The sequence below is a fragment of the Pteropus medius genome, unplaced genomic scaffold (assembly GCF_902729225.1).
Source record: "Pteropus medius unplaced genomic scaffold, Ma_sr-lr_union100, whole genome shotgun sequence".
In the NCBI taxonomy this organism is placed as follows: Eukaryota; Metazoa; Chordata; class Mammalia; order Chiroptera; family Pteropodidae; genus Pteropus; species Pteropus medius.
Genome location: NW_024342644.1, coordinates 2,645,881 through 2,673,397, shown reverse-complemented (window position 1 = coordinate 2,673,397; position 27,517 = coordinate 2,645,881). Strand labels below are relative to the sequence as shown.

The following is a 27,517-nucleotide window of genomic DNA, read 5'->3' as shown; positions in this document are numbered from 1 at the left end:
TTGTCAACACAGACAAAAATCCCTGCCTTTGCATGGCTTGTGTCATAATTGATAAAGATTTTGCCATGTAATAAATTTCCTTTTCCTATCTTTGATGGATTCTGGTCTGGTTTTTTTTAGAACAATGGTTCTTATATATGTGTGGACCAGGACCAGCAGCACTTGAGAGCTTTATTAGAAATGCAAAATTTCAGATCAATTTTGCATTTTATTAGAAATGCAAAATTTCCCAAACAGTGGCTCTTAAACTTGGTGCATCAGAATGACCTGGGAGGTCTGTTAAAGCCTACACTGCTGGCCCCACCCCAGCTTTAACAGACCTCCCAGGTCATTCTGATGCACCAGGTCATTTGAGAAGTATCTTGTTGAAAAGATACTTCTCAACAAGAAAAGACTAGGGAAAGCCAAAGGCATTCATTAGGCTGCAGTATTTTGTACGTGGTGCTATCAAAGAAGTTGTTGCTCTTATAGTGCAATTCTACTAAGAACAGAGCTTACAAAAGATAGTGTTTGGTGTATCAACATAGTTCAAAACCACAGTACCCTCTGATCTCTTCCTGGGCCAGGCGTCCCTCTTTGAAATGAGAGGATCGTGCACGCCACAGCACAGGACTCGGTAACAAATGCTTGGCCACCTTTGGGCTTCTCATCATCTAGTCAATGAACAGAGAAAACTTCTTCCTTTCCTTTTCTCCAGAGTCTTTGACATGTTTGTTTGACAAATTTTCTTTTAATTCCTTCTCTTTTAACTGTCCTCTTATCTAGCACCATTAACAATCTTTATTATCTATAATCAAATTGCCAGCCAGATGTACGAATGAAATGGTTGCTCTCTTTACATGTCTTGTAATTTAGGTATTTAAAGATACTATAAAGAGTAAATGAAATGAGAGACCATGAAAAGCATCCAGCCTAGAGCTGGGCACAAAACGGCCAGCCACTAGATAAATGTTGGTGCTATTCCTGCCCCTATCCACAACTCATAAAAACCAATAAAGGCATTGAATAGATACCACAGTTCTTTGTGTGAAAAGCTTTTGACTTTCCACAGTTTGAATGGGTGTGACTAACCATATAAATTATAACTGAAATCATGGAATCAAGTTTTGATTATTTAAAATTTTTATTAAATTTATATGTAATTAAATAAACAACTTAAAAACTCACCAAAATAGTTGCTACCTGATTGATTTTCATGAAGATGAGGTGAGGGGGATGCTAATCAGATTGGCAGAAATTCTTTACTTCTTCACTAACCCCAACTTGGATCTACATATGAGTAACTTGTCAATATAACAACCATCTTTACTTTACAAATGCTAATTAATTACTACCATGTTAAAAGGAGTGTTTGTGTTGGATTGGTAGTTCCTATGATAAAAGGCTATGTCTTGAAAATGCATGTGCAATATTATAAGGCTTTATTATGGCCCAGGTTCATCTTGGTTCTCTTCTAAAAATGTCCCAGTGGCCATCGATGGGCATTTCCTCCCTTTTTCCGTCCACCTTCAGCCAAAACAACTTCTGGTTACAGTGACAGTTTTAAGTTTGCCATTTGTGGCTGATTATATTATAGAGGTTAGGAAATTAAGGCAAACAGTACTCATTTCTCACTTCCTGCTTTGCTTGTGAGAGTGAGGATCAGCTTTTTTAAGTCCTTGACTTTCAAAGTTTGCTCCTCTATATAGCATGGGTGGCCAAGGTGTGGCCCTTAAACATCCGCCACCTCTGAAATTCTAGCATGACTCAGCTACTGCCATCCTTTCCAAAACCAGGTCTGCGGACCAGAGTGTGGGCCTTGTGGAATCGAAGAAATGAGAATAGAGCTGTGCCGTCTACATAGTTGAGTTTTATAAATATTTGTTAGATGGCTCTAGACATGTATTGTCACATTTGACAGTATCAAGTTGCCAAGTATTGAGCTCTTCTGAGTGTTGTTTTTTTTTTTTCTTTTTTCTTTTTGCTGTAATATAAGAATAATGTTAAAATGGCATGCTAGTTGGCTACCCATTTTAGGTAAGGTAGATCTCCTGCTATTTTTGCACCTTAGAGAAGAGATCTCAGTAGGAATAGATATAGGCCCCAACTTTGCATGTTAGGAACTCAGACTTATTGCTCTGGGGGACCACTTCAGGTTAATCAGAGTTCTGAAGACTGATGAACTGGAATGCAAACTTATTTAATTTACCTGAACAAATATACCTGCCAAGTGGACAGTTGCAGAAGAAGTTGGTATTACTTGGTGTTCCCGATCAGAGGATTATTAGCTGAGTCAGAATAAAGGAGCTGAATGACTGTTAGTATCCTCCAGCTGTGTGACAGCTCCTTGAGTGTACCTGCAGAGGCAAGAGTCCTGCTGGCTGTTTAAAGAACATAATGGACACTGGCATTTAGTCAGGTGTCCAATAATGACTGTTATGAAACACTGACTTTGTTGCCTTTTTTTTCCTAAAGAAAATACTTATTTTTAGTACATTCTTGTTATTTAAAGAAATCAAAGAATATATGTCAATGGAGTAACATTTAAAATACCCTCACTACTCCTTCCTAGGTCTGCTTCCTTTCCTAGAGGTAATCACAATAACAGCCTGGCCTTTCCCTTTTATATCCATTTGCAAATATGTATTTTATATAAAGGCATAAAGTGTGGCTTGCAGTTCGTACTGAGCAAGGAATTAGACATATTTCCAGACCAATGTTCATTCTTCTTGGTAATAGCTACACTGCCACCGATGATGTGGATGTGCCAGACAGACTGTAGTTAGCTCTTGCCGTTTGATTGGTATTTCTGTTATTTCTCATTTTGACTGTCATATAATAAATAGTCCTACATTGAATATCCCTGTACATATGTTTTTGTACACCTGTGTATTTCTGTAGGCTAGATCTCTATATATTGGATTTCTGTCACAGGGCACATAGAGTAAAATGTGGAGAAAGCCAGATTGTCCTCCAGTGAAGCTGAACTCATTCTCATTCCTATTACCAGTGTAGACAGTGCTTGCTTTCTCATGCTCTTTCTAATACTGGATAACATTAGTCTTTTTTGCAATATTGCTAGTGATACTGGGTGGTATTTTGTGTTTCCTTTACGATTACTACTTTACCACTGCTACTACTCTCACTGCTGCTGGCTAATATTTATTGACTGTTCTTATGTGCCAGGATTGTTTTAAGCACGTTACTTACACATTTAAACTGACACATTTAAACTTCATCCCTGTGAATTCAGTATAATTATCGTCTTCATTTTACAAACAATGAAAGAGAGATGAATTAGTACATTTAATTCTTTATCAGCTTTGTTTACAAGGCTGTTTATAACTTTCTTATTGACTTAGTAAAACTTTTAATGAGTTACAGATATTAGATTTGCTCTGGTGTTTGTGTATGTGTGCATGTAGTAAATATTTTTCCCCAGTTTGTCATTTTTCTTTTACTTTTATTTATGAGATATATTTCTCTCTACAGAAGTTTTGCTCATTTTTTAATATAAAACTATAATCTTTACAGTTTATGAGTTTGGTGGCTTGTTTTGGGAAAGTGCTAATGTCCAAATTATAACAATAGTCCGTATTTTCTTCTGACTTCATAATTTTATTATTGGCATTAGTATTAGTATTTTGGAAATGTATATATGTGGCTGGGTATATATTTTAAATATCTGACTTTATATTTTTTGCAAATGGATAGCTGATTATACTAATGCCATTTATTAAATGGTTCAGCTTTTTGTCATGAATTTGAAATACCACTTGTATCATGTTGAAGTGTGTGTGTGTGTGTGTGTGTGTGTACAAGGATCTGTGTTGGTCTGTATCTGGACCTCCTACCCTGTTCCATTGATATCTTTGTCTCTTTCTAAGGAAACAGCACCCTGCTTTAAATATAGTACTTTGTGGTATATTTTGCTATAAATAGGGAAAATCCTGCCCTCATCTTGTATTTATTTTTTTCCCTTAAAGTTATAGTTTTTATCATTACACTTTTATTTTTTTTATTATACTTTCTTACACATTTACAGATTAGGATTCTGTCTCCCTCATCCACTGTGAGTTTAAGGTGATAAGAAAGATAATAATCGCCTACCTTCCTGGAAGTTTTGTGCACCAGAAATGGTAATGAGTATTTATATTATGTCATCTGATACAGCTACCCTTTCTCATCTGTAGATGAGGAAAGTGAGGCTCAGAGGGTAAGAAATTTGTTCCAAGATACACTTCTAGACAGTGGTAATAGACCCAGGATTCCAGACCAAGTGATTTCAGATCTTTCTTTTAACATGGTGTCTGTCTCCTCATGGGCTGTTTACAGGCCTTTGTCTAGGATGGTTACTAGGTGTCCCTGTGTCCTGTGAGCAGTTGGTGACATTTACAGTGTGAAGTGGAAGACCTAAAAAGATGTCTCCTAAGGACACACATATTGGGGCAGCAGGAGTTGAAAAATTCAGCTTTGCTAAGAGTATTTGTCCAGCTTAGGACATGAGTCCGGGTGGGACCACAGTGTAAAATATAAGTGAGAGGGGAGAGAAATCATTTAGCAGATGCTTCATCTTAGGCCCGACACTTGCTTAGCAACCTCCCTCAGTTCTGAGAGCACTGGGTCTGGCTTTGGTTCAGAACAGAAAGGTGAGGACCCAGCCCTGGACATTAAAGAATCAGGCATTCTGGCAGCAAAAGTCATAGACACAACCCCGGGATTTTGTACCTTTTCAAAGAAAAGATAACATTGTTAGCTTTCTAGTGGAGGAACAAAGGTCTGGGGTGGATCTCAAAATGCTTTGCAGAATGGGGCATTTAAACTGAGGTGTTTTGCCTCTGCATCTAAGTTGATGTACCTACCAGTCTAAGCCTTCCCATCCTGCAGGTGGTTGCCTCTTGAGACGATCTTTCTCGGGTGCTTTCTATTGATTCTTACGGGTGAACATCAGGAAAGTTAATTTTCTTTGGAGAACTTTGAAACTACCTCCCAAACAGAGGTCCAGCTGAGCTCCCACTGGGAGCCTAGGAAAAGTAATCCTATTTGTTAGTGGTAGTATATTGATTTTGTGTGTAAAATGGACTCAGAAGCCTGTGACAATGAGTCCATTTGAAATTATAATTTAAAATATCTAACAGAATAGCAGTGTAGAAATATTGCCCCAGAATATAAATGATTAGATGCTTAGTGAATTTCTCGAGTGCATGTAATCAAATTGGCAATTGGTAGGTCAAGTTTGTTTTCATATCCTAAATCCTTTAATTTACCTTTTCTTCAACAGTCACTGGTATAAGTGTAGAGGAATAGCTATTAAATCTTATAGGCCTTTAGTAAAATCTACAGTTGTGCTTTGTTCACTTATTTGTTTAATCAATCCACACTGCGCAATCCTGTATTATAAATAAAATAGAAGGCACCTCATCAAAGAATTCTCCTTTTTACTGCATGACTGCACTCTTAATTTTGTGAAAAGCCAACAAGTTTCCTTCCAGGTTGAATGGAAAACATATAATTATTTTATTATTTATGTAGCACATGTTGCCCAACCTTGTTTTTTACTTCTGCAGTTATGGCTGGCACATCTACTCTGTTCTCAGCCTCCCTGTTCCTGGTATCCCTCTGATCACCACCTAGTGCAGCTCCAGGATTATGACCACAGGTGGGGCTGACGGGGCTGCGCTGGTGGTGACCGCAGGTGCTAGTAACCCTGACGTTTGTTGCTTTGCCTCAGCTGACCTGAGCTTTCTCTCACTCCCAGGGCTTAAGCTTTAACCTACCCACTGTGTTAGCTGTTTTTCTCCACATTTTCTTTAAAATATACTTTCACTTCTTCCCATCCCCCCTAATACAACTACTCTGGCATCCTGGCTTTTTCCATTCTTGACAAATGATCTATCCACTGTAACTGTAGCTCTGCTGTGCTGATATCTGTTGAAATTAGACCTAGAATCTAAATGTGGCTTCATGAAACGATGGGTGAGACATTTTTCTCTTCAAATAGTCTGTGGTCTGCTGGCATCCCAAATCATCTATCTGCGCCTTCTCCACTTAGACATTGCGGGGGAAATGGGTAATATGTGTCTGAAAGTGACTTAAATGAAAAGTTCTACATAAGGAACAGTGTTCACTATTTTTTGCATCTGTAATAAAGTAGAGAGATGTTCACTACCATTGCTGCCTGCCTCCCCCAAGCATGTTGAACAAACTTCAACCAATTTAATCGCATTTCTTATCCTGTAATAGGAATCAAGAACTCTCCCTATGTTTGCTCCTATAGCTACTTCTTACCCTTATGATGAGACTTCGTAACCCAAACATTAAACATTTTCATTTATGCTTCTTGAACTGAGTTACACAAACGCTTTGTATTTGGTCCTTTTTCTCTTAGAAAAACAATAATTTGATCCTGAAACTACTCCTTCAAAATAGATACATGACAAATGTGACTCTTGTTTGTGCTGGAGGGGGGCCAGCCTGCGTGGTGATTACTTCCCCAGAACACAAGGCTGCTTAGGAGAAGGGTTGGCCAGGGCCTGGGCAGCGGTGGGGTTTGCTGTGTAAGTCAGACTCGGGGGACCTGGTAGGGGGTCACAGCTTGAATGGGGTCGGGTCAGTTTTTTCACCTCTTGGCTCTGGTTTCTTTCTGTTAAATGTGAATCATCTTTATGTTCCCCCTTTCACTCAGGCCTTCTGCGACTTTGTCCACTAAGCGACAAAGACTCAACACTGTGGCCCTTAGGTTCTTGGGGACCTTGGGAAGGTTTTGCTATCAAGGTGGCCACTCATCTGCCAGCCTTGCATGGGAGTACCATTGGGGGTGACTCAGACCTTGTGCAAGGAGGGAGTCCCAATGGGAGTGGCATCCCTCCTACCATTTGCCACACCCCTTCTCTTGCCAGACTTGATGTCTCTTCTCTTTTCAAAGTCCTAAGGGTTAATTATGATGTTTACTGTTTACATTTGCATTCCTGATAGTGCTCTTTCAAAGCGGGCTGGCACTGGTTCATTTTCAAGTAAGTAGATCTCAGAATCAGGGTGTGGTTCTTCTGGGGTTTGAGGATGTTCTAGTCCTACAGAATCTGAATATCACTGCCTGCCGGTTGTCAGGACTTTGGTTCCTGCCCTCCAACAATTCCCTGAACTGCCTTTAAGTTCTTGCCGAGATTCTGAGAAATACTGAGAAATGTTATTTCCAGGTTACAGATGAGGAAACAGAATGAAAGTCAGAGACACTGAGTGTTTTTTTTCCCCTGCAAGGTGAGAGGTGGTTAAGGGGTTAGACTTTGAAGTTACTTGGCTTTAAAGTCTCACGAGGTGTGGAAGCTCTGGCAAGTCACTTTACTAGACCTGAGTTTCCTCATCCGTGACATGGGACAGTTAATGACCTACCTCTTAGGGCTGATGTAGGGACTGAATGAGAATGCATGTCTGGAACATGGAAAGTGTTCAGAAAAGTTAGCTCTTACTATACATGTTGAACAGGTGGAGAGATAGGACTGAAAACAGGTCTCTGCTCTAAATCTTGTATGTTAACACACAACTTCCTGTGTATAAAGAGAATTGGATAGAACTATTTATTATAACTATATGTAAATATATTTAGAACAATTTCCACATAGATTTGGTAGAAATTTTTAGTTTTTTTCTTTCTTTTATTATTCTAAGCTGCCCTGCCATGATATATATATTTTTTTAATTGCTGAGAACTCAGGGCTGTGTAATTGCCAGGGAAGAGCCAAGACACTAAAGCTTTTCCTAGGCCAGTGGTTCTCTACAGAGGGCAGTTTTGCCTCCCGCCTCCCAGGGGACATTTAGCAATGTTTGGAGACATTTTTGGTTGTCATAAATGGGGATAGGGGGATTGCTACTGGTATTTCATGGGTAGAAGCCAGGGATGCTGTTCAGCATTCTGTAATGCACGGAATAGCCTCCCTCACAACAAAAATTATCGGGCCAAAATGTCATTAGTGCAGAGGTTTAGAAGCTGTGCTCTCAGGTAATCCTGTTCCTGTTTCTGGGAGGCTTTTACCCTTATTGCAAAGTCTCATAAGTCTTTTCAAACAAGATGTATTTATTTTCTAAGGTATATTGGATTTTCATATGAAAAATCTTCAAAGTCCTGAAAATATAGAACCATTTCTCAAACTGTAAGGGCTGGAGAAGGCTGGAGAGGAAATGGTTTAATTCTTCCATACAGCTTGGGACATGTAAAGCTTTTAGATCCAATCAGACATTTTCTCAACAGCTTTCTTTTGTTTTGTTTTCTAGGATCACATAACCCACATTGATGTTTTAGTTTTTGCAAGCACTACTAAGTAAACAGAAGCAAGCTATGCAAATAAAATGTGTTCTTATTACATATTAATTGTTCTTTTATACAAATAATACATGGCTTTTGTTCTTACACATTGATTTCTAGAGAAATTTTAATATTTGTTTTTAAAATATTTTATTTCTTTCAAATTGAGCTACCTTAATTATTAGAATGAACCATCAATTCTAAAATGAATTTGTTAGAATAGCAGCTTATCTAGCCAGTCATGCTTTGAGCATTCTGCTGTGGTTTATTAAAGTTAAGACAGGAAGTTTATATTTTAAATGGAAAGCCTACTTTTAAATTCTAATTTTGCTGATTTTCCATTTTGGAATATTAAGATAGGTAGGGTTGCCATGTAAAATATAGGATGCCAAGTTGAATTTGAATTTCAGATAAACAACACATTTATACTTATACTTATAGTATAAGTATGTCCCATGCAATATTTGGGATGTACTTATAATAAAAAATTATTTGTTGTTTGAAATTATAATTCAACTGAGTGTTCTGCATTTTTATTTGCTAAACTGGCAACCCTGAAGATAAGACTTGGAGTACTTGGAAAATACCAGGAAATGCCATTTATGTTTGAAATCTCCCTCCATAGTTTCATCTTGAATGTCGTACTTTACAAAAGTACTAAATAATAAATCTCAATTATTTGCCCCAAAGAAGGAATTAATTTCCTGAAAATAATTTAGAAAATTTGTTCTATTATCACTTTCATTGAATTTTAAGAGTAACTTGAGTAAACTGGAGTTAGATATCTCTTATCTGATTTTCAGAAGCACCATATATTTAACCTAAAAACTCAATTCTAGGGGTAAAACCTGGATGGGAGAGTGAATCCTTTTCATGGGTTGGCTCCCGGGAATTACCTAGAACTTAAATGAGGTAATAATACAATATCTAAACTCTCTGCTATTCATGAACATCAGAGTTCATTTTAGAGCTGAAGGGCCAGTTACAACAAATGGAACAGGTTCATTGTAAAAGAATTAAGTTAGCTTGAGGAAAATAGCAAAAAAGACCAACCAAAATTGTCATTTAAAATACAGAATTTGTAAGAGTCTGCTGAAAGTAAGTATGCCCTAGTGAGTATTCTTCAGCAGTTCTCTCCATTATCTAATGACACCCTTATTTACTTTTTGGGAAGAAAGCAACTATCACAGAATACCAGCACTTTTACATCTTTGTGGCCTCGAAATGGGTCCATCAGAGAATCCTGCTGCCCTCAGCTGTCTTAACGCTGTTTTTGCCACTGGAGAAACAATCAGTCATGTCACCTATGATCAGGTAACTGCACATTTCCTCTGGTCCCACATCATATCCTTGTGGCCCACCTCCAGGGCTTCATCAGTCAGTGTCCTTGGAGCTCAGATTCCCCTTCTCTTCCCCCTTGCTGACACAGCTTGCCTCACGTACGTGCAGCACTGCCTTTTCCCAAGGAGCTTCTCTAGTGCCACTGTCCCACAGCACTGCAACCTATAAGACAAGAGAGTTATCCCCTGAGGGCACCCCCCTACCCTTTAGGACCAGAAGAAAGTCAGTGGGTGAATGTCCCTGTCTCCTAGAACAATTTTAGAGGATATTCTGGATGCTTCCAAGGAGGCCCCAGCAGAATAAAGTTCTTGTTTCCCATAGCCATGACCTGGTTCATATACCCTTAAATAATTGACCTGCCTCACTCTCCCTGCTCCCTCCCTCCTGCTTTCTGGGGGTTACTTTCAAAGACACTACCTGCACCCAAGTCCTTATTTCAGTCTCCATTTTTGGAAATATCTAAACTTCGACACCTGTTGTATTAGTTTTCTGGCGCTGCCATAACAAAATACCAATGACTGGGGCACTTAAACAGCAGAAATTTATATTTCATAGTTCTGGAAGCTGGGCACTCTAAGATTAAGGTTAGGTTCAATCAAGGCCAACGGGTTTGGTTTCCTCTGAGGCCTTTCTCCTTGGCTTGCTGATGGCCGCCCTCTTGCTGCCTCTTCAATAGTCCATGTGCAATTGCGCCCCAGTGTCTCCCTGTGTGACCAAATCTCCTGTTCCTATTAGGACACCAGTCAGCTTGTGTGAGGGCCCAACCTAACAACCTCATCTTAACTTAATCACCTCTTTAAAGGCCTTGTCTCCAAATGTAGTCACATTCTGAGTACTCCAGGTTATGGCTTCAACATAGGAATTTTGAAGTGGACATAGGTCACCTTATGAAACCTATGAAGAAGAAAAGTTCCCATCTAGAATACACGCTGCCTCAACATAATTATTTGGTCTTATATTTGTGGCTGTTTTCATAAAACTTTTCTGTCTTGTCTACTATAAGATCTTGGAGAGGTAGGTCTGTAAACCTGGAAGGGCATTAAATTTGTCAAACAGCCTCTTTGTGTCCACTCCTGCTCTCTATGTTCTGGAAAAGACATGTAAGGCAAGTTTGCTGCTAGCCTGAAAGAGCTTAAAGTTTAAATAAGACAGGACCATTAGACATTTATCAGCAGAGAACAATTTAGCTTCGTTTGATACAAGCTATATGGCATAGACTGTAAACTTAGATTCAGGGGAGACATGCTGCTTTAGTAGGGTTGAGTTTGTCGTTACTGAAGGAATGGTCAGATTATTACTGGTCTGGTTGAATTAGATGATTTATGGAACTTTTACCCTGAAATTGACTGATTGAGAGATCAGTGTGGCCTGGCGTATGTGAAAATGTGGTGGATGGAGGGAAGAAGAGAAAGTTATAGGAAAATGAATAGAGCCTCTTCTTCCAGGGCCTTGGCAGAGACCCTGGAAGGATGGGAGGAAATGTTGAGCAAGGTGTGGTATGACCAGGTATACTGAGGAAGAGGGAACATTTTATATATTTGAGCAAGGGACCCACAGTGCATAAGTGTTTAAGGAAGATGTATTGGGCAGTGTGTGCAGGAGGGAGGACAGGGCCATGTTAGGACAACGGTGCCTTAGAGTACAATGAGTTAGGAGGTAAGAAAGGTCTGTGCCAAGCTTCTTCCTGCCTCTGAGCCTTTGTACATGTGGTTCCTTCTGCCTGAAATGGCATAGGCCCACATCTACCCTTGTGACCTTGGCTCCTTGTCATTATTGTCCAGCATATGGTTTTGAACCTGGATCACCGAAGAGAATTCTAGATATTACTTGTTTATTTTTACCACCCTCTAACTGAAATTTAGCATTTCCTACCTTTATGAGTGTAGGCAATAAACCTCAGTAGTATTGGCAGTATCTATAACTTTTTCACCCACAGAAATCACAGATTTTTCATATCACATTACACTCGTTGAAGATTATCTTGAAATATTGTGTATGCTCATCATAACTTCAAGATTTGGTAAGTTTTTGACTTGCTGCTAGGTCTTTTTTTATTTAAAGCACATAGAATACTATTTCATAAATTTTAATATTTTGAATAGCAATATTTCAATACAAAGAGTTTCCTTTGTAATCCTACATATTTTATTTTAAGTATATGAAAACTTATGAGAAGAAGGTCTATAGGCTTCACCAGAGGCCAAAGGCATCCGTGGCACAAAAAAGGTTGGGAGCCCTGGTGGAATTATGTAAAAAGGAAAGAAATTATATTAGTGAAGATTCCTATCAAAAATGGTCCCACCCCCTGCCCTGGGCTTAATGACTCCCTTTGAATCTCTGCGCCCCCTGATCTTTTGTAAATTCAACATGTACCTTTTGTGAGAGATTTTTTTTTTTTTTTTTCATAGTTTGCTTGGTACTCACCTTATCGGGACTGTAAGAGAATAATATTGAAGCTTTGATGACTGAGCAGAAAAATCTTAGGACAGCTGGTCAAAACAAGCTTGCCCTGCATTGTGGGAGGGACAAGCTTTCCAAATGATTTTCTGGTTGACACCTTAATTAAAAACAGCCTAAACAAGTGGTTGTGGTGAGAATTTATTAAAGAAAAATAACAATAACCAGGAGCAAATCCCTATCATGTATAAAGAAAGGTGAGAGTGAGAGTCAGGGGGCTTGAATTCTGAACTTAGCACAAAGGAGCCAAGAAACCTGACTGGTCACTCAGCAGTATGTGATCCATAAAATTAGGGGGTGGTCTGGTCACTAAGATCTAAGAACCTCTGTACTTGAAAACACTCCTTTATAGATATAGTTTAAGCTGATATCGAGGTGTCACAAGAAAAACTTTCAAGTAATACATCTGTTTCACTTCTATGTCACTTAAATCTTAGACCCACTAAAAGCATCTAAATTCATCAATGGATTTTTCAGTATTACCAAAAGTGTTCTGCTTGCTCTTTCTCTAGAAAGTATATAGAGAAACACAGGTTTCTTCCAAAATGCCTTTATTGAATGAAGTTTTTAACTGTTGCACCTTGGAGCTTCACTTCTCTGTTTCACTTAGAACCAGTAAGGGACCAGGTAGCCGAGTATCCCTTCCTTGCCCTGACACCCCATTCACGGCTACAAGCTTTATAATGCTTGTGGTCATCCTTAGTATGAGTGAGCAGTGGAGACTGCACCATGGGCAACACTGAGCAAGACCAGTGGCTTCTGCTCTTCAAAATTAGCAAAGGCACATGCATATAATCAGCATGGCAAATGGAGAGTGAGTGAGGGATTTACATAGAGTAACCCGTTCCATGTGTAGGCTCTGAGAGGAGGGTATAGGAATATGGTGCCAGAGCCAGAACAGTTGGCATCTGCCCCCGGTGCTCTGCATAGAACCCATGTGCAAATGGGTGTGGCCTCGATGAGTGAGGTCCTGCTGGATTATTTCACGGTATTTTGTGATGGTTTTTATTTGTTCTTCCCAGCAACAGCTCTTTGAAGTAGTTTAGTGGTATATCCATTTACAGAGGAAAAACTAGAGACCTAAGATTGGTTAAAAAAAATTGACAGCTTCCAATGTGAACGAGACTTGAGTACTTCTTGGCCTTTGGGTTTGATAATGATGCCAGACCACTTTAGTACAATAAAAGTTATAGAATTTATTAACTTAAAAAAAGAAAAGGAACAGTGAACATTAATAAAATTCATTGACTTGCTGAATACCATAATTAAAGTGATACAAGAGGTAAGAAGAATGGTCTCCTTTTGTTATTATAGAACAACAACAATAATAATAGTAATTAGTATTATTAGAGCTTTCTTTCCTTAATTTCTTGTCCCTCTCAACTTCCCCTGTGGAAAAAAATTTTACAAAACTAAGATCATACACTAAAGAATTATCTTTATAAAAAAGGAATGTTTGCATTTTTCTCTTAAGACATTTACAGTAGAGTGGAGATTTTTGGTTTTATACTTTAAAAGTTCTCCCTCATTAGTAGCCCTTTTTTCTCTCCTCCTGTAAACAGTTACCAGACAGAAGTAGGAAAGCAGAAGGACAAAGGGAAACATGCTGCCTTGTAATTTAAGTCCTTGAATTCTGGTAAAATTCTGATATGAGAGTATAACAATTAACTCCAATTAGGAAGTGGGAAAGTCTTTCATACCTTTTAAAACATCAAAAATCAATATTTCCAGGTGGGATGTACTACTGAGAAATAGAAGTCTCTTGGTCAGACCTAGCTTATATGGGAAATAAAACATCAGTTATTGCCAACGGCAATGATTGGTCATTCTGAATAGAATTTATCAGCATTTGAAATGGCATCAGTATAAAAGTAGTTTTTGTCTCTAGGGCAAGACTATTCTTTTTCTGGCTTCTAATACCCTTGATCTATCTGGAGAGTAGAAAAATTGGCTGATGCAATTCAAGTTTGGAAATGGAACTAATCAGCATCGTGACTTTCAGAAAACGTTAAATAATTCTAAAAATGTCCTAAAGTGTATATATATTGCTTTACTACTTAAGTTGGGAAGGAGATGGTAAAATACATTTTAGAACCCTGTTTTCTTTTAGTTAGGGTTCAGTGGAAAACCACCAACTCTGGAGAAGCCTTATAATATCTAGAGGAGGAAGAAAGTCGACACTTTGAATTCTGAGTAGGCGTGAACAGAAAAAACTGAAGCCACTTAGTTTCATAATCAGCTTGATGTTGAAGGGACCTTAGAGATTCCTACTCAGTTCTTTCACTTAACTGATTAGGAAATCAAGTGGAAGAGAAATCCCTTGCCCAGCCTCAGACAGAGCCAGGGGAAAGCAGCCTTCATTGTCAGCCTCCAACCTTCCCGTGCAATCTTTATTCTCAGGCCGAGCTTAGTTATAATATTTAATGACATATGTTGACTCTAAGACTGCTTGTGTTGGTGAATACCACAGATTTGACTGGGTAATGTGATCTTTTTTATTTGCTTTAAGTTAACTTTAGCCTTTAGCATGCATGATGAGATGGAAAGGGCACTCGACTTGGATCCAGAAGGCTTGGTTCAAATTTCAGCTTCAACATTAGCTTTGCTTCAGCAAATCTGAGGGCCCTATTTTCTTAATCTATAAAATGGCAATAATAACATTTATCCAAATTACCTTACACGATTGTGAGGATTAATTGTAAAGAGTTTTGTAAAAGTATAAAGTGCTGACTAAACATAAGGGTGTTAATCTCACATCTTTGATAATAGGCTAAAAAGATATATTTTCAAATTTAATTTGCATAATCTTACAAATTCTGTTTTTACTCTGAGTATTTTTTCCCTGTAGAATTTCTTTATGCTAGGAATGATAACATGAAATTTTTGATACTTTATTCAATATATGATAATTGCATCCTTTAGGACTATAGGACACTTAAGCAAATGTTCAAATTTGTATTGTGAAAATCGTAGCATGCTCTTCACTGGGGAAATAGGGGATCGAGTACGATTGGTGATATGATCATCATCTTAAAACGGCTCACCTAGGCACAGCCATGGCAGCACAGATTGGAAGAAGATCTGGTAATTATACTCTGGTTCTTCTATGAATGTGTCCGGTCTGAGGAACTTGGGCACCAGAATGGATTTTTAGGCATGAATTATTTGGTTTAGTTAGCCAGATAATCGCCAGCTGTCCTCTTTGCTCTTGCTCTTAGACCCCAGCCTGAATAACTGTCTTCTGTTTACTCATGCAAGCAAGTTGCTGGTTTCCATTTTCAAACAAAAACGAACTACATATTAGAATGGTATTTTAATTGAGCTATTTTTGCTGCTGATTCAGAGATCTTCCACCTCTTGCCAAAGGAGTTGCCCAGTTCAGAACCCATTAATTTAGTTGATTTGGGGGCTTCCCTTGTTGTCTTTGGGAAAGACTTAAATATACTGAGAGATTTGTAAGTCGATGGTATGAGATTTTGTGAACGTTCAAACCTTATCTTAAATTCTGACCAAACGTTTTTCTACTAATTTTCCTAACTAAATGGAAACTCCAGCTGTATAAATAACAATTTTTGTTTGAAAATATTTCTTCCCTTGTTTTTAGAACTGTCAGGGGAATTAAATTATAAATAAGTAGCAGCAAAGAACTACTTTGTCAATGTGAAACAATACGAAATGATTCAAATTTCGAACTGAGTTCCAGAATGTAGAGACCACCCTTTAGCCTGGGTTCATGAAGCAAGCTGCCCTTTGGGGAGCAGGAAGAGGTTTACTCAGATGTTTTCTTGTGTGTCTTTATTCTACTTCTTCATTTATTTACCCATTTCTCTGTTCATCTGATTTTAATACTGCAGTTCTTTCCATATACTCTTAACTGCCATAACATGTCCCTTTGCAACCATCTTTTTGTCTTCCCGTTTTATCTTTAAAAAAAAGAAAAGGTGAATTCACATTTCACTGACTTCACAAACCTCATCCTACTTATGTATATAAAGAAAATACCTAAATATTTGACCAATACTGATACTTTTATCTAGGTATGTTTGTGTTTTGTTTACAAACTCCAGTGGAGAAAGTGGCACATCAGCTCAGCCAGGGTGCTCTACCCAGTAATTCTTCATCTCCTGCAGTGAAATCTCCTTATCAAGATGTTATGTGCTATCTGGCCCCTTCATTGCACTTTTTCGTACCTCCATTACTATATATCAAGAATTTATTTATGCTATTGAACTATGAGCTTCATCATATATTTTGAGCTCATCTTTTGTTTGAAGGAGTTGTTTTTATTGTACTCTTCATTCCATGAATACTTGAACCAATCCATATTCTGTCACAGGTACATTACTACCAAAGAAATTGTAATAATTACTTGGTTTTCTAGAAAAAAATATAATAATTTAGATTAATAGTATCAACACTATCGTTACATTGAACATTTTTCCAGAGTTACTCAATGGAAACAAATGGTTGCTGTGAATTTTTACCCTGAGCCCCAACTTGCTTCCTATCAAGGATGTTATAATTGGAGAAATGTCTCCATCAGTCCAAAGAAGAGAGGAGAACATCCGGCCCTTGTGTCAGGGAGAGCTAATGATCCAGCTATCTGCACATGGAGGCTTGACACTTTTTCTCTCTCAGGCTTCTTGGTAGGAAGTCAATGATACCAGAAGAAAGAGTCCATTTTTCTTATTTAGGTTTTGGTCTGCTCTCTGGAACCCACTGGAGAAACTGAAATTTTCTATCCATAACAATATTAGGTGTTGGTAGTTACCGTTTCTGTGAAAATGCATTAAGAATAACTTATTTTCCTTTGGAATGGGTGGTCTCATGCTGGGGTTAACAGAGCATCAGAACTGAGGATCATAAACATCCTGCTTTCACTCTGGTTTCCCGATTTATTTGAGTCTACTTCTGCCAGGAGTAATTTCAGTGTATATCTTAAGTGGGGAAATGGACAGATGGTCAAGGAGAGGGAAAGTGATCAGAAGTAGAGATGGGAAGACCTTGCAATCCAGCGTGAACTGACAAGGGAAGGACCTGCAGGGCTGAGGGCATCCTTTGGGAATTCTTGTTTTGTTCATTAGTTTGTTTTATTGTGGTAAAATATGCATAACATAAAATTTATCATTTTAGGTATATAATTCAGTGACTTAAGTACATTTATAGTGTTGTACAACCATCACCACTACCCATTGCTGAAATTTTCCATCCCTGTGCATCCATGTGAGAAACTGTCCCCATTAAACAGTAACTCTCCATGTCCCTCTCCCCACTGTCCCCGGTAACCACTAACCACCATTCTACTCTACTTACTTCTCTATGAATTTGACGACTTTAGGTGCCTCATAAGGGTAATCATAGAATATTTGTCTTTTTGTGTCTGTCTTATTTCACTTAGCATAATGTCTTCGAGGTTCATCCATGTTATAGCATGCGTCAGAAGTTCATGCCTTTATATGGCTTAATGATATTCCTTTATATAATATACTCCAGGTTGTTGGACATATAATCCATTCATCTGTTGTTGATGGACTCGGATTGTTTTCACCTTTGGGCTATTGTGAATAATGCTGCTATGAGCATTGTCGTAGAGGCATTGTTTGAGTTCCTGCTTTCAATGCCTTGGGTATATACCCGAAAATGTATTGCTGGGTCATAGAGCATGTTTAACCTTTTGAGGAACCGCCACTCTGGCTTCCATGGTGGCTGCTCCATCTTACATCCCCACCCACTGTGCACAACACAGAAACCCTTGCTTTGACCCCTCTGAACGTCGCTTAACTCTGATTTGCTCACCAAGGCCTCATTCATCACTAGGTCTTCCATGAGTGACCATTTTTGCTACTTGGTGAGTTGGCTTTGGTTGGAGAAGGAGCATTTTTGTTTAGTTGTTACCCAGTTGGCTGTGCCAGCCTGTTTACGAGGTGCAGGAAGGCCCCCTGTGGCCGTGGGTGGCCGATGCTACGCCACTTTGCGTTCTTCACTATAAAGGGAGCCAGTATGGGGAAGTGTGCTCAGCCTTCCTCCTCCAGAAACAATCTGCCTTTGAGTTTTTCCCTTCCTAATAGCTGCAGGTTCATCTAAATGAAAAATTTATCTCATGCTGCTTACCCAAAGGAAGGGCTCCTCACATGTCAGATATTGTTTTACCAATTATCTTGGTAACTTCTGTACTTTTTATTTCTTAAAGCAAAGTTTAGAATTTTTTGAGTTTCTATAATATTCAACTTTTTAATGCATTTTATCATATATTAGCAATAAATTAAGCAAGGTTTAGAATTATTTGAAATGTTCTCATACTGTCAATTATATGTGCTTGTGTGTGCGTGTATTTATATCTAGACATGCTTCTTTTCATTGACTAACATAGACAAAGCCTGTAGTGAACAGTAGGTTTCTTGAACAATCATTTTTATAGAAATCTCAAACCCATTTTTTTTTATCATTCAACCTCTGAAACATTTGTATGAAGTAGTGGTTCATGAGCACCATTGTCTTTTGGCAGATAAGGAAACATGTCCATCAGTGAAGCTGGACCTGCCCACGAATTCCCCTTGGGGTACAGTGGGGGAGGGGCCAGGATCGGGGAGGGAGGGAGCACCACTGCTGGTGGTGGGGGCAGGCACGAGAGGGGGCAGAGATGTCTGCTTTCATTTCTGTGACTCCATAAATTTGCCTTTTACAAGTCCTCATTCTTTTTCTCTTCATGGGGTTATTGTGTTGGATATATGCATAACTTATCCTGCATCCCAACTCGTAATTACCTTATACCTTCTCTCTTTACAAAATATACACTTTCATAATCCAGAATTCTTAGCGTTGGATTATAAATACTATTCTTTGAAAACTGTAGTGCTTTAGATACTGTCTCAGCCCGTGCGAATTCTGATAGCTTTATTACCTATGGAAATTATTTAACAGTTATGTTTATCTAAATTGCATGTCTTCTATCAAATGAAAACTTAATTGTTCTATTTTATTTACTTTCCTTTAATTTCCTATCGAGTATTTTATTGTTGGTTAGCTTTTTAAATGATTGAATGCTCTTTCCAACTAGATTGTAGGCTTTTCAGAGATAAAAGTTTCCTATTAGTGTCCCCATGATGTCTTGTACACTGTAAATACATACCACATATTTATGATTTGATACATTGCTTTTAGGCAAGGAGATTTTTAATATTAGCTACTTTTCATTCATAACAAATTCAGTCTTTGTTAAATAAACTTTGTTCAAATCCTTGATGTCCACTTTTCATCAGAGCAACATGATCGACACCTGAACAGATTAAAGGTTGTCTATTTCTTAATTTATTCCTTCACAAAACTCCTAGTATCTGGTATGATCTATGGTGGGCCCTCAAAAAATATTAGTTTCCACCTCCACCTGAAATCAAATTGTGAGTCTGTTTCTTTTTATTTCACTGTATATGAGTTGCTTACTATAGCTATAATTCCGGAGAAACTACAGGAAAGCAGTGCGAATGCTGTCCTTGCAGTTCTGCAAAACATGTTTACATCCTCACCCAAAAGCAAGAACCTTAAAAATGGATGGTATATCAAAATAAAAATTAAAAAAAAAAAAATGTTTTATTAACCATTCGATTCAAGACTTAATTATTAAGTCTTGAGAAATGTTGCAAGTCAGTCCAAAGGCCTTGGGAAGTCCCCTTGAGTCATGAAAGGGTGTGGGAGAACCGGGAGGTCAACCTCTGGCATTAGCACCTCTGGGCTTCTGCTCCGATGCTGGAGTCACACTGGTATCCAGGCCAAGCACAGCCCCTGTCGCATGATAGGTGCGCATTACCATCTTTTGAACTGAACTGCCTTGGCCCTGCCACTACTGGCCCCAAGTTCCTCCTCCGTCAGGAGCAGGTCTTGGAGAATTGTTCCTTTTGTATAAGAATGAGTATATTTTCTCCATATTATAAGACACATTTTTCCCATATGTCCATATGCATCTTACCATTGATTTCTCTCTACACTTGTTTATAAAACGATAGTACATCATTGCAATTACATCTTGCAATCAGTAGCTTCTTAGAGCTGAGGAATTTGTTTTCCCATCACTCTTCAAGGTAAATTGGGTTATTTAGAAGACTTATTTTCAAGTCTCCACGTTGCCACTTTCTAGCTGACATTAAGTTTCCTCGTCTGTGATTTAGAAGTTGAGGGAAGATGAAATATTGTTTAGCACAGCAATTTGACTTTCAGCAAAGACTCAGTACATATTAAGTATAATTATTTCACCAGAAGGTTAGAGACTTACACTCGAAATCATTAGGAGTGCCTACTTAACACATGTAGGCGCTGTGTAACGCCGTGGGCAGCAGTCAAGGCTGGAAGCACTACTGACCCCTGATGTAAAATACCTGTTTCTGGACTAGGGTATGAAAAGTGAGAGTTGTAATCCACCTTCTGTATTATTTTTGATGTAATAGACAACTCATTCATTTAGAGGGAACCTAGAAAGATAAAATATAAATTTTAATAACAAAGAAGCAGTTTCATAAAATGTCACTGTTGTACTGCATCTTTATAAAGAAATACAGCCACCTTGGACCCAGAAGATGATAGTCTTTTAAACTGTCTTTCTTGGGTAATATCAGGCTGCAGTATAATAAGTTATATTAACTTATTAGCTTGTGTCTTGTCAGAGAAAATAAATAGGTCCTCAGAGCATAGAGGAGCAAGGAACCTCCTCCACGTTTTCCTGTATAATGTCATGTTGAAGGGAACTAGGACCTGCCAACACCTGATGTTCTGCAGCTTATGACAGACATGGGGGAAGGACATGCCTCTCGTGAGGCTTCTTATCCAAGGGACAAATGAGCTAAAAGCAATACTGCGTTATTAGTTGTGTGTGCACGTGTGCGCATATGTGTGTGTGTGAGAAAGAGAGAGACGCACACAAGCAGAACTAAAAGTCCTGCCATTTTGCTGTATATCCACAGCCATCCCCATTCCTCAGCACAGGAAGGTAATCATAACCCCAAGCCACTGCTTTTTCTGCCTGGGCCTCTGAACTAGAGCAGGTCTTAGAGGCAGTTCACCACGCACCAGACAGATCTGTGGCCATCTTCGACAATTCTTTTTTCCTGAATGTCAATGAGTTGCATTGATCCAGCCTCTAAGGATAGGGGACCAAATGAAATAGAGCATTTTATATTATGTCATCTTGTACAGAGACTACTGTATAATCAGGAGTCAGAAATCTTAAGCATTAGGCTGTGAAGTCATTTTGTCTATGAGTTGGATTACAACACATTCATTCATTGTAAGCACTCACCAACAGATGAACCCGCAGCCATCTCCATTTATTCTTGCATGTAAATTGGGTTTTCAGTGACAGTAAGCTATTGGAATTAAAGCAACCTAGAGTTCCAAGTTCTGTTCTGTTCATGAGTGCTGGAAAAGACTTTTGTGAGACCTCAAGTATCACCGCTACATTTTGGAGATGAGCATATGGAGGCCCAGAGAGAGGCAGTGACTTGCCCAGAGTCATGCAGTGTGTTGGGGACATATAGAGGACTAGAAAACTGACAATTCTTGATACTCTGTCCCTGGGTCTTTCTGGTGACACATGGATAGGATTTTACTCAAGTTTCATTCCTGATGGTTGATATGAAAGGTTTTTCACTTGTCCAACCTGTTGTCTTTTTCCACATAGATTACATGTGATATTTTTAGAAACTGAGCAAGGGATGCTGAAAAGCTAATTTGTATAGTGGGCCTTTTTTGTTTTGGTTGTCATGAGTGCTCTCCATGCATAGCTTAGAAACATCTCCAGAGAAATGATAATCAGCTCTCCAAGGAGCACTGTGTAGACTGGCATGTTCCTGTGCTTACTGGTAAATATTGTCCTGTAAATTCCTGGCATCAAGAGTCAATACGGGCGAGGTCAGCCAACTTGTTTTCTTTCATTGATATGTGACAATCATAGAAATGTAACTCTGGTGCCTTCACATGTACCCAGAGTAAGTTAAATGCATCTGCCTTTTTTTTTTTTAATTATGTAACATTTATATGAAGTTTATATTAAAGTTTTATAAATTTTCTGCAACAGCTGTATGAATACAGGGTATGATTTTAAAATATGATGTTTTGGAGAACATGTAAGAACTGGCATCTCTTCAGGTAGACATGGAGGTACTAAAACCCTTGGTCACTATGAGGTATTTACGTACTCCATGTGGTGTACTTTGTGCAGTACCTACAGATGGTTCCTGTGGATAAAATAGAGGTTTAAGAGGTATGGTAAAAGTAGATTGTATTTCTTGTCCAATCTGGGGAATTTCCTATTCCTGAAGTCTATAATAAGTTGATTATGTTTATTGTTTACTAAAACAAAGGTGAGAGAGATTGCCACAAAAGTAAAAAACCTATGGCAAACATCTGAGCTTCTCTTAAAAATATGGGCTGCAAAGAAATGTAAATTCATTGGCTTAATTGGAAGAGAGTGTAGAAATTGAATAATCCAGTAAAACTAAAAGCCCGGCTTCTTTAATCTTCAGAGACCTATTGTAGTAAATGTTCTGAAAAGCCTTTGCCTGCAAAGCGGACTTTGCCCTGTAACGTCTGACCTCCTGGAGGTCAATAACTTTGGACTCGCCCTGTCATTTGTCTCATGTTAATGAGTACTATTTTTTTTTTTTTAATTTGGGTTTGAAATGTCCTGGAAACATCTAAAGGAAAAAAATATTCATATATACCAAAGTTTTCTCGTTTTTTATATAGTTCTGCAATTTGATTTCAATAACTATTACCAAGGAAGTTTTATAAGAAAATATACTTTAAAATCTTGCTCTCAGGCCAGTTACTATCCACCCCGCCCTCCTGTGCTTGTTACAGGTCACCATTTCCATTAGTTTCTTATGAATTCTTCCACTGTTATGCAAATTCAAAAATATCAGAACATACAGAACTGCCTTTTATTTTTTCGAGCAGTCTTCTGCTATTGCAAACAAAACTGCATGTACTGATATACTTCATTCATACATGTGCAGGCATATCTGCAGGAAGGATTCGAATTTTGACCAGAGTACTTGTGATAGTGTCGACTGCCTTCACTGTGGCTTGTTTCATTTTGCACGCCTATGAACAATTTATGAGAGCTTCAACACACACTTATGGATTTTTGCCAATCCGATATGTGAAATATAATATCAGTGTGGTTTAAATTTGCATACCCCTTTTAAAAAGTGTGAAGTCAGACATCTCAATAGTTTAAAGGCCATTAGTATTTCTTTTTTGGCAAACTCTATGTTCCTGTACTTGCTTTCCTATTGGGTTGTTGGTCTCATTGATTGATAGGGCTCTTTATTAATGGGGAGATTAATTAGCTGTAAGTCCATGATATGATCTCCAAATATTTTTCTCAGTTTCGTGTTTTCTTTAGTCTTTGAAGTTTTTTGTTTGCCTCATAAAGAAGTTAATTTTTACGTAGTGACTTTTTCCATTCTTTCTTTTATGGCTTCCAGATTTTGAGTCACATAAAACATCCTCCCTATCCCCCTTCTACAGATACACACAGACATTGCTCTCCACCCTTTTTTTTGCAGAATTTCTGTTGTTTTTTTTTTTACATTTAAATATTTGCTCCCCGTGGCATTTATCCTACTCTTCTGTACAGATTCAACTTTATTTTTTTCCAAATGTTACTCAGTTGACCTAACTACCTTGTTAGAAAGCCCACGTTTACCCCCACTTAAATGCCTTGTTGTAAAATAAATATGTTGTAAATGAAAAATAGCCATGATTCCCTTGTGAAACAAGAAACCATGGGTCAAGGTTTTTTTGGGGAAAATGTTTAGGTCCTTCTTTTTTAACTTAAGACAGCTCTTCCACTTTCTCCTCTAAGGGTAACATTTACTCATGGTGAATGAATGAAGTTAAGTGAACCCATATGTTCCTCTTTAGAGAAATGATAAAATTTTGCCTTGTGACATAAATCTAAAGATTTATCTTAAGACACTGATTTATTTCATTCAAAGTAATTTGTCTCTTTATCACAAAGCTTAAAGCAAAATAGAAACCTTTTCAGTTACTTGAGGAGCATGCTATTTGCGAGCCCTTAGAACAGTTTGAGTTCTCAAAATGTGGTCTCCACACCAGCAGCAGCATCACCTGGGAACTTGTCAGAAATTCCCATCCTTGACCTATAGAATCAGAGACCAGGTGTGGTAGAGCCCAACAAGCTGCATTTAACGGCCCTCCAGCATGCTCAAGTTTGAGACTCGTGGCCTTACAAGTTATATTTACTCTCTTAATGGAAAATGGCAACCTCCAAGTGCTTCCTTCTAGGTGGATAGGGTTGGTCTTTATCTTCTTGACATGGAAAAATGTAGAAACTAGCAGGAAATGACAATGTCTGTTCTTTGACAATAGTATTCTTAGAGTAGAAAACTTCTCTGGGTTTTTCCAGGAGTCACAGAGATATCTCTCTAGTGCTTTGGATTAGTACATCTTACATCCAAAATTCTCTGATTGGGTCAGTGCTTCTCTTTGTCATATAATAAAAAACCAGCAAAACTGGTTTCTATAATATGCTGGGGAGTTTTATAGCATTGAAAACTTGTCTTACCCCTACAAAAGCATCATTGTTCCTTCTTGTCCCTTGCCCCTCTGCCTTTAAAAATAATTTGATATCAGAACAGAATCATATTTACCTCTGATGACTGTTGGCCACGCCATAATTGTGCTTACGTTCGTTTGGCAGGTTAAGGCATATCTTCTGCGCCTATTTGCCAACCAGGATTCAGCTTAGAGCAGTGGTTCTGAAACTTTGCTGGACCTTAGAGAATCAGCCAAGTAGCTTTTTAAAATCCTGCCATCCAGACCACACTCCTATAACTAAATCAGTATCTCAAGAGTACTGATTCAGGCACCAGAATTTAAATTTTTAACCTTTCCCATCAATTTTAGTATGTGTCCAAGTTTGAGAACAAGTTTTAAAGTGATTTTGGTTTAAACTAAAAGGACTGACTATATAATAGGCGCTAAATATTAACATGCAAGAATGTGGTCCTGAAAATGCCAAATACAGTCAGAACAAGAAATACGTAGTTTAAAAAGCAACCTGCATGAAACTTAAATCACCTCCTTTTTGCATGACTCTCTCATCTTTTAAAGAACCCATGTTGTAGCATGTGTTTCTCTCTTTATCCTCTTTATTTCTTTATCACAGTCTTCTGGTTTTGTTGGCTACAGGGAAAATGACAAAGTGCCAGAGGAGTCATTATTAGACTTTCTCATTGGCTCTGCTTTGATGCAGTTAGCAGATTGAACCAAACCCTCTTTGCATACTTTGACCTCCAGAAGCTTCTGCTCTCCGAGAGCTGGGAAAGCTATGGTCTGTTTTACATTTTTTCTCACATTTATGTCCATCAGATATTGCTTTGTCCACAGTGGCAGTTGACAATCCCTCCTAGAAGTCCATGATTTTATTGACCCTGCTGTTCAGTTTTCCCTTCAGCAAGTCATAGTTGTCTGATAGGGGAGATGAGGATTAAATACAAAACTTTCTAAACATCCTGCTTTACCTGAAGGCAGGGCCTTGCTCATAATAAAGTGAATATTCTTTCACATTGGTCCTGGGGCAGGGTGTATCAGATCCTTTGACAAAGGTGCTGTTTGGTCATAAACAGTGTGCTAATAGGGTTGGGGACAGAAGGCAATTCTCTCATCCCTTTTACAACTCCAGGCAACTCTGAAACCAAACCCTTAGGAACCCAGGGAGAGAGCTTATGAAATGATCCAACAGCCAATGTGTTTGGCTACAAACCAAGTCACAAGGAAACTTTTGGTATTCTTAAATTTTTGCTTGGAGTTCCATAATTGTTCTTGAAGTGTATTTTCCTTACCTTATGTTCTCAACTGTAATCTAGTCAAAATTTCTGGTGACTTTAGCGTTTGCCGAGTTCTGACCAGTACACGTATAAGCAGGGAATCTTGCTCAAGAGATGGTTAGCGCAAGGTGACAAAAGTGGTAAACTTTATTAGTTGGTAAGGCTTCAGAGATACGCACAGGCATTCAGGCCCTGGAAAGTATTCCAGAAATTTCTCTAGTCCTCTATTCACTTTGTACAAATGAGGAAACTGAGGCCCAGGAAAGCTCTGTAACTTGGGCCAAGTTTTCTTGCCATTTCTCCACAATCTCACAGTTTAAAAAAAAAGTTTTTAAGTTATACTTGCAAAGTGACAAAAAGAATTACCATTCAGAATATCATGAAGAGCATTCTTCTAAATTGTAATTCACATGGTCTTGTCTCTTTTCCTTCTTGCTCTTTATGAAGTGACTGCCCCCCCACACACGTATTTTAGTGAGCAATACAATGTGTGAGTAAAAATAGAAATAGATTTTGTGAAAAATTAATGTTAGTCTATTAATTGAAAAAAGTACCAAAGTAATCACAAAATTCATTAGTCATATGTTTAATAAAAATAAAGGTTTTTTTGGAATGGTTAATTTTATTTTATAAAGCTCTAGCATTTTCAGATCTGTACACTTTAACTGGTTGTAGAGATCAAGAAGTTTTATTTATCACATGGATAAGGTGTTATTTTTTCAATAACCAGGTACTTATTTTGCATTTGCGATGATTAACTGCAAAAAAGTTAACACTGGTAATAGGAGTTGCTAGGTGAATTCTCAGGTAAGACTTCATGCAAAGTTCTTTGAAGTTCACTTGTGGGTATTCATTAAGGATGTTTTTCAGATTTGTGAACACACTTTGCCCACAGGTGAGATTTCTAGGTTGAGAACCAGTGGGAGGATCTAACATATGTGGGGCTTCAAAGATGAAGAATATTTCTCCTTTATGTACCCACCTTGCCTACATCTGGAAATAAGTATAGACTAGGGAGAAATTGTTCTCCAAATTGTCAAGTTCAACTAGAGTACTTTTTGAGCTCTTTACTCTCCCAATTAACAAATATACATTGAGGTAACATCTGGTACCTAGAATTGTTGTAAGGTGTAGAGGCTAAAGGTAGTGAAGAGATAAATGGGTTATAAAAAAAAACTACTTGTGAAAAAGGAGACAAGCTACCAGTGTAGTCACCTAGCGTACCTGCCACTCACCATTGCCCTCGAAGAGAAACTCATTCACTCCACATGAGTGAAAGTCCTGTTCAAATGAACAGTTGCTTTTCCTGTAATCATTAGCTGCCGAATCGAGTCAAGCCCTTGATAAAGTTGATAGTTTGTTGTTGACTTTTAACATTAATAAAGGTTAGCATTATCATCATCTCTTTCCTATACAACGCTGTCATTTTTTTCTTCAAAACTCGTTTAAAGGACATTTTCCCTTGTCAGCATGTTCATTGTATTTGTGTATTTCCAGAGCTATTGTATCACCACTATTCCATCCCACATTTTTCGTAGCGTTTATTCCTAGTATGTTTTCAAGATCTTTTTATGTGCATTTGAAAAATGAACACAAT

At 38.2% G+C, this 27,517-nt stretch overlaps 1 protein-coding gene across 5 annotated transcripts in view; it reads left to right on the top strand.

The window, feature by feature from the left end:
- The window catches only part of E2F3 (E2F transcription factor 3), a 70,725-nt gene that overhangs the window by 14,405 nt on the left and 28,803 nt on the right, over nucleotides 1-27,517 (top strand). The window contains exon 1 of one of the 5 annotated variants that reach the window (XM_039866459.1): nucleotides 9,138-9,592. The exons of 3 other annotated variants lie outside the window; for them this stretch is intronic. In XM_039866459.1, coding sequence (XP_039722393.1) covers nucleotides 9,425-9,592 — 168 coding nt within the window. In that variant the 5' untranslated portion in view covers nucleotides 9,138-9,424. Of the gene's footprint in view, nucleotides 1-9,137; nucleotides 9,593-27,517 lie in introns of those variants that run through there. One more of the 5 variants, XM_039866458.1, reaches the window with a different exon arrangement.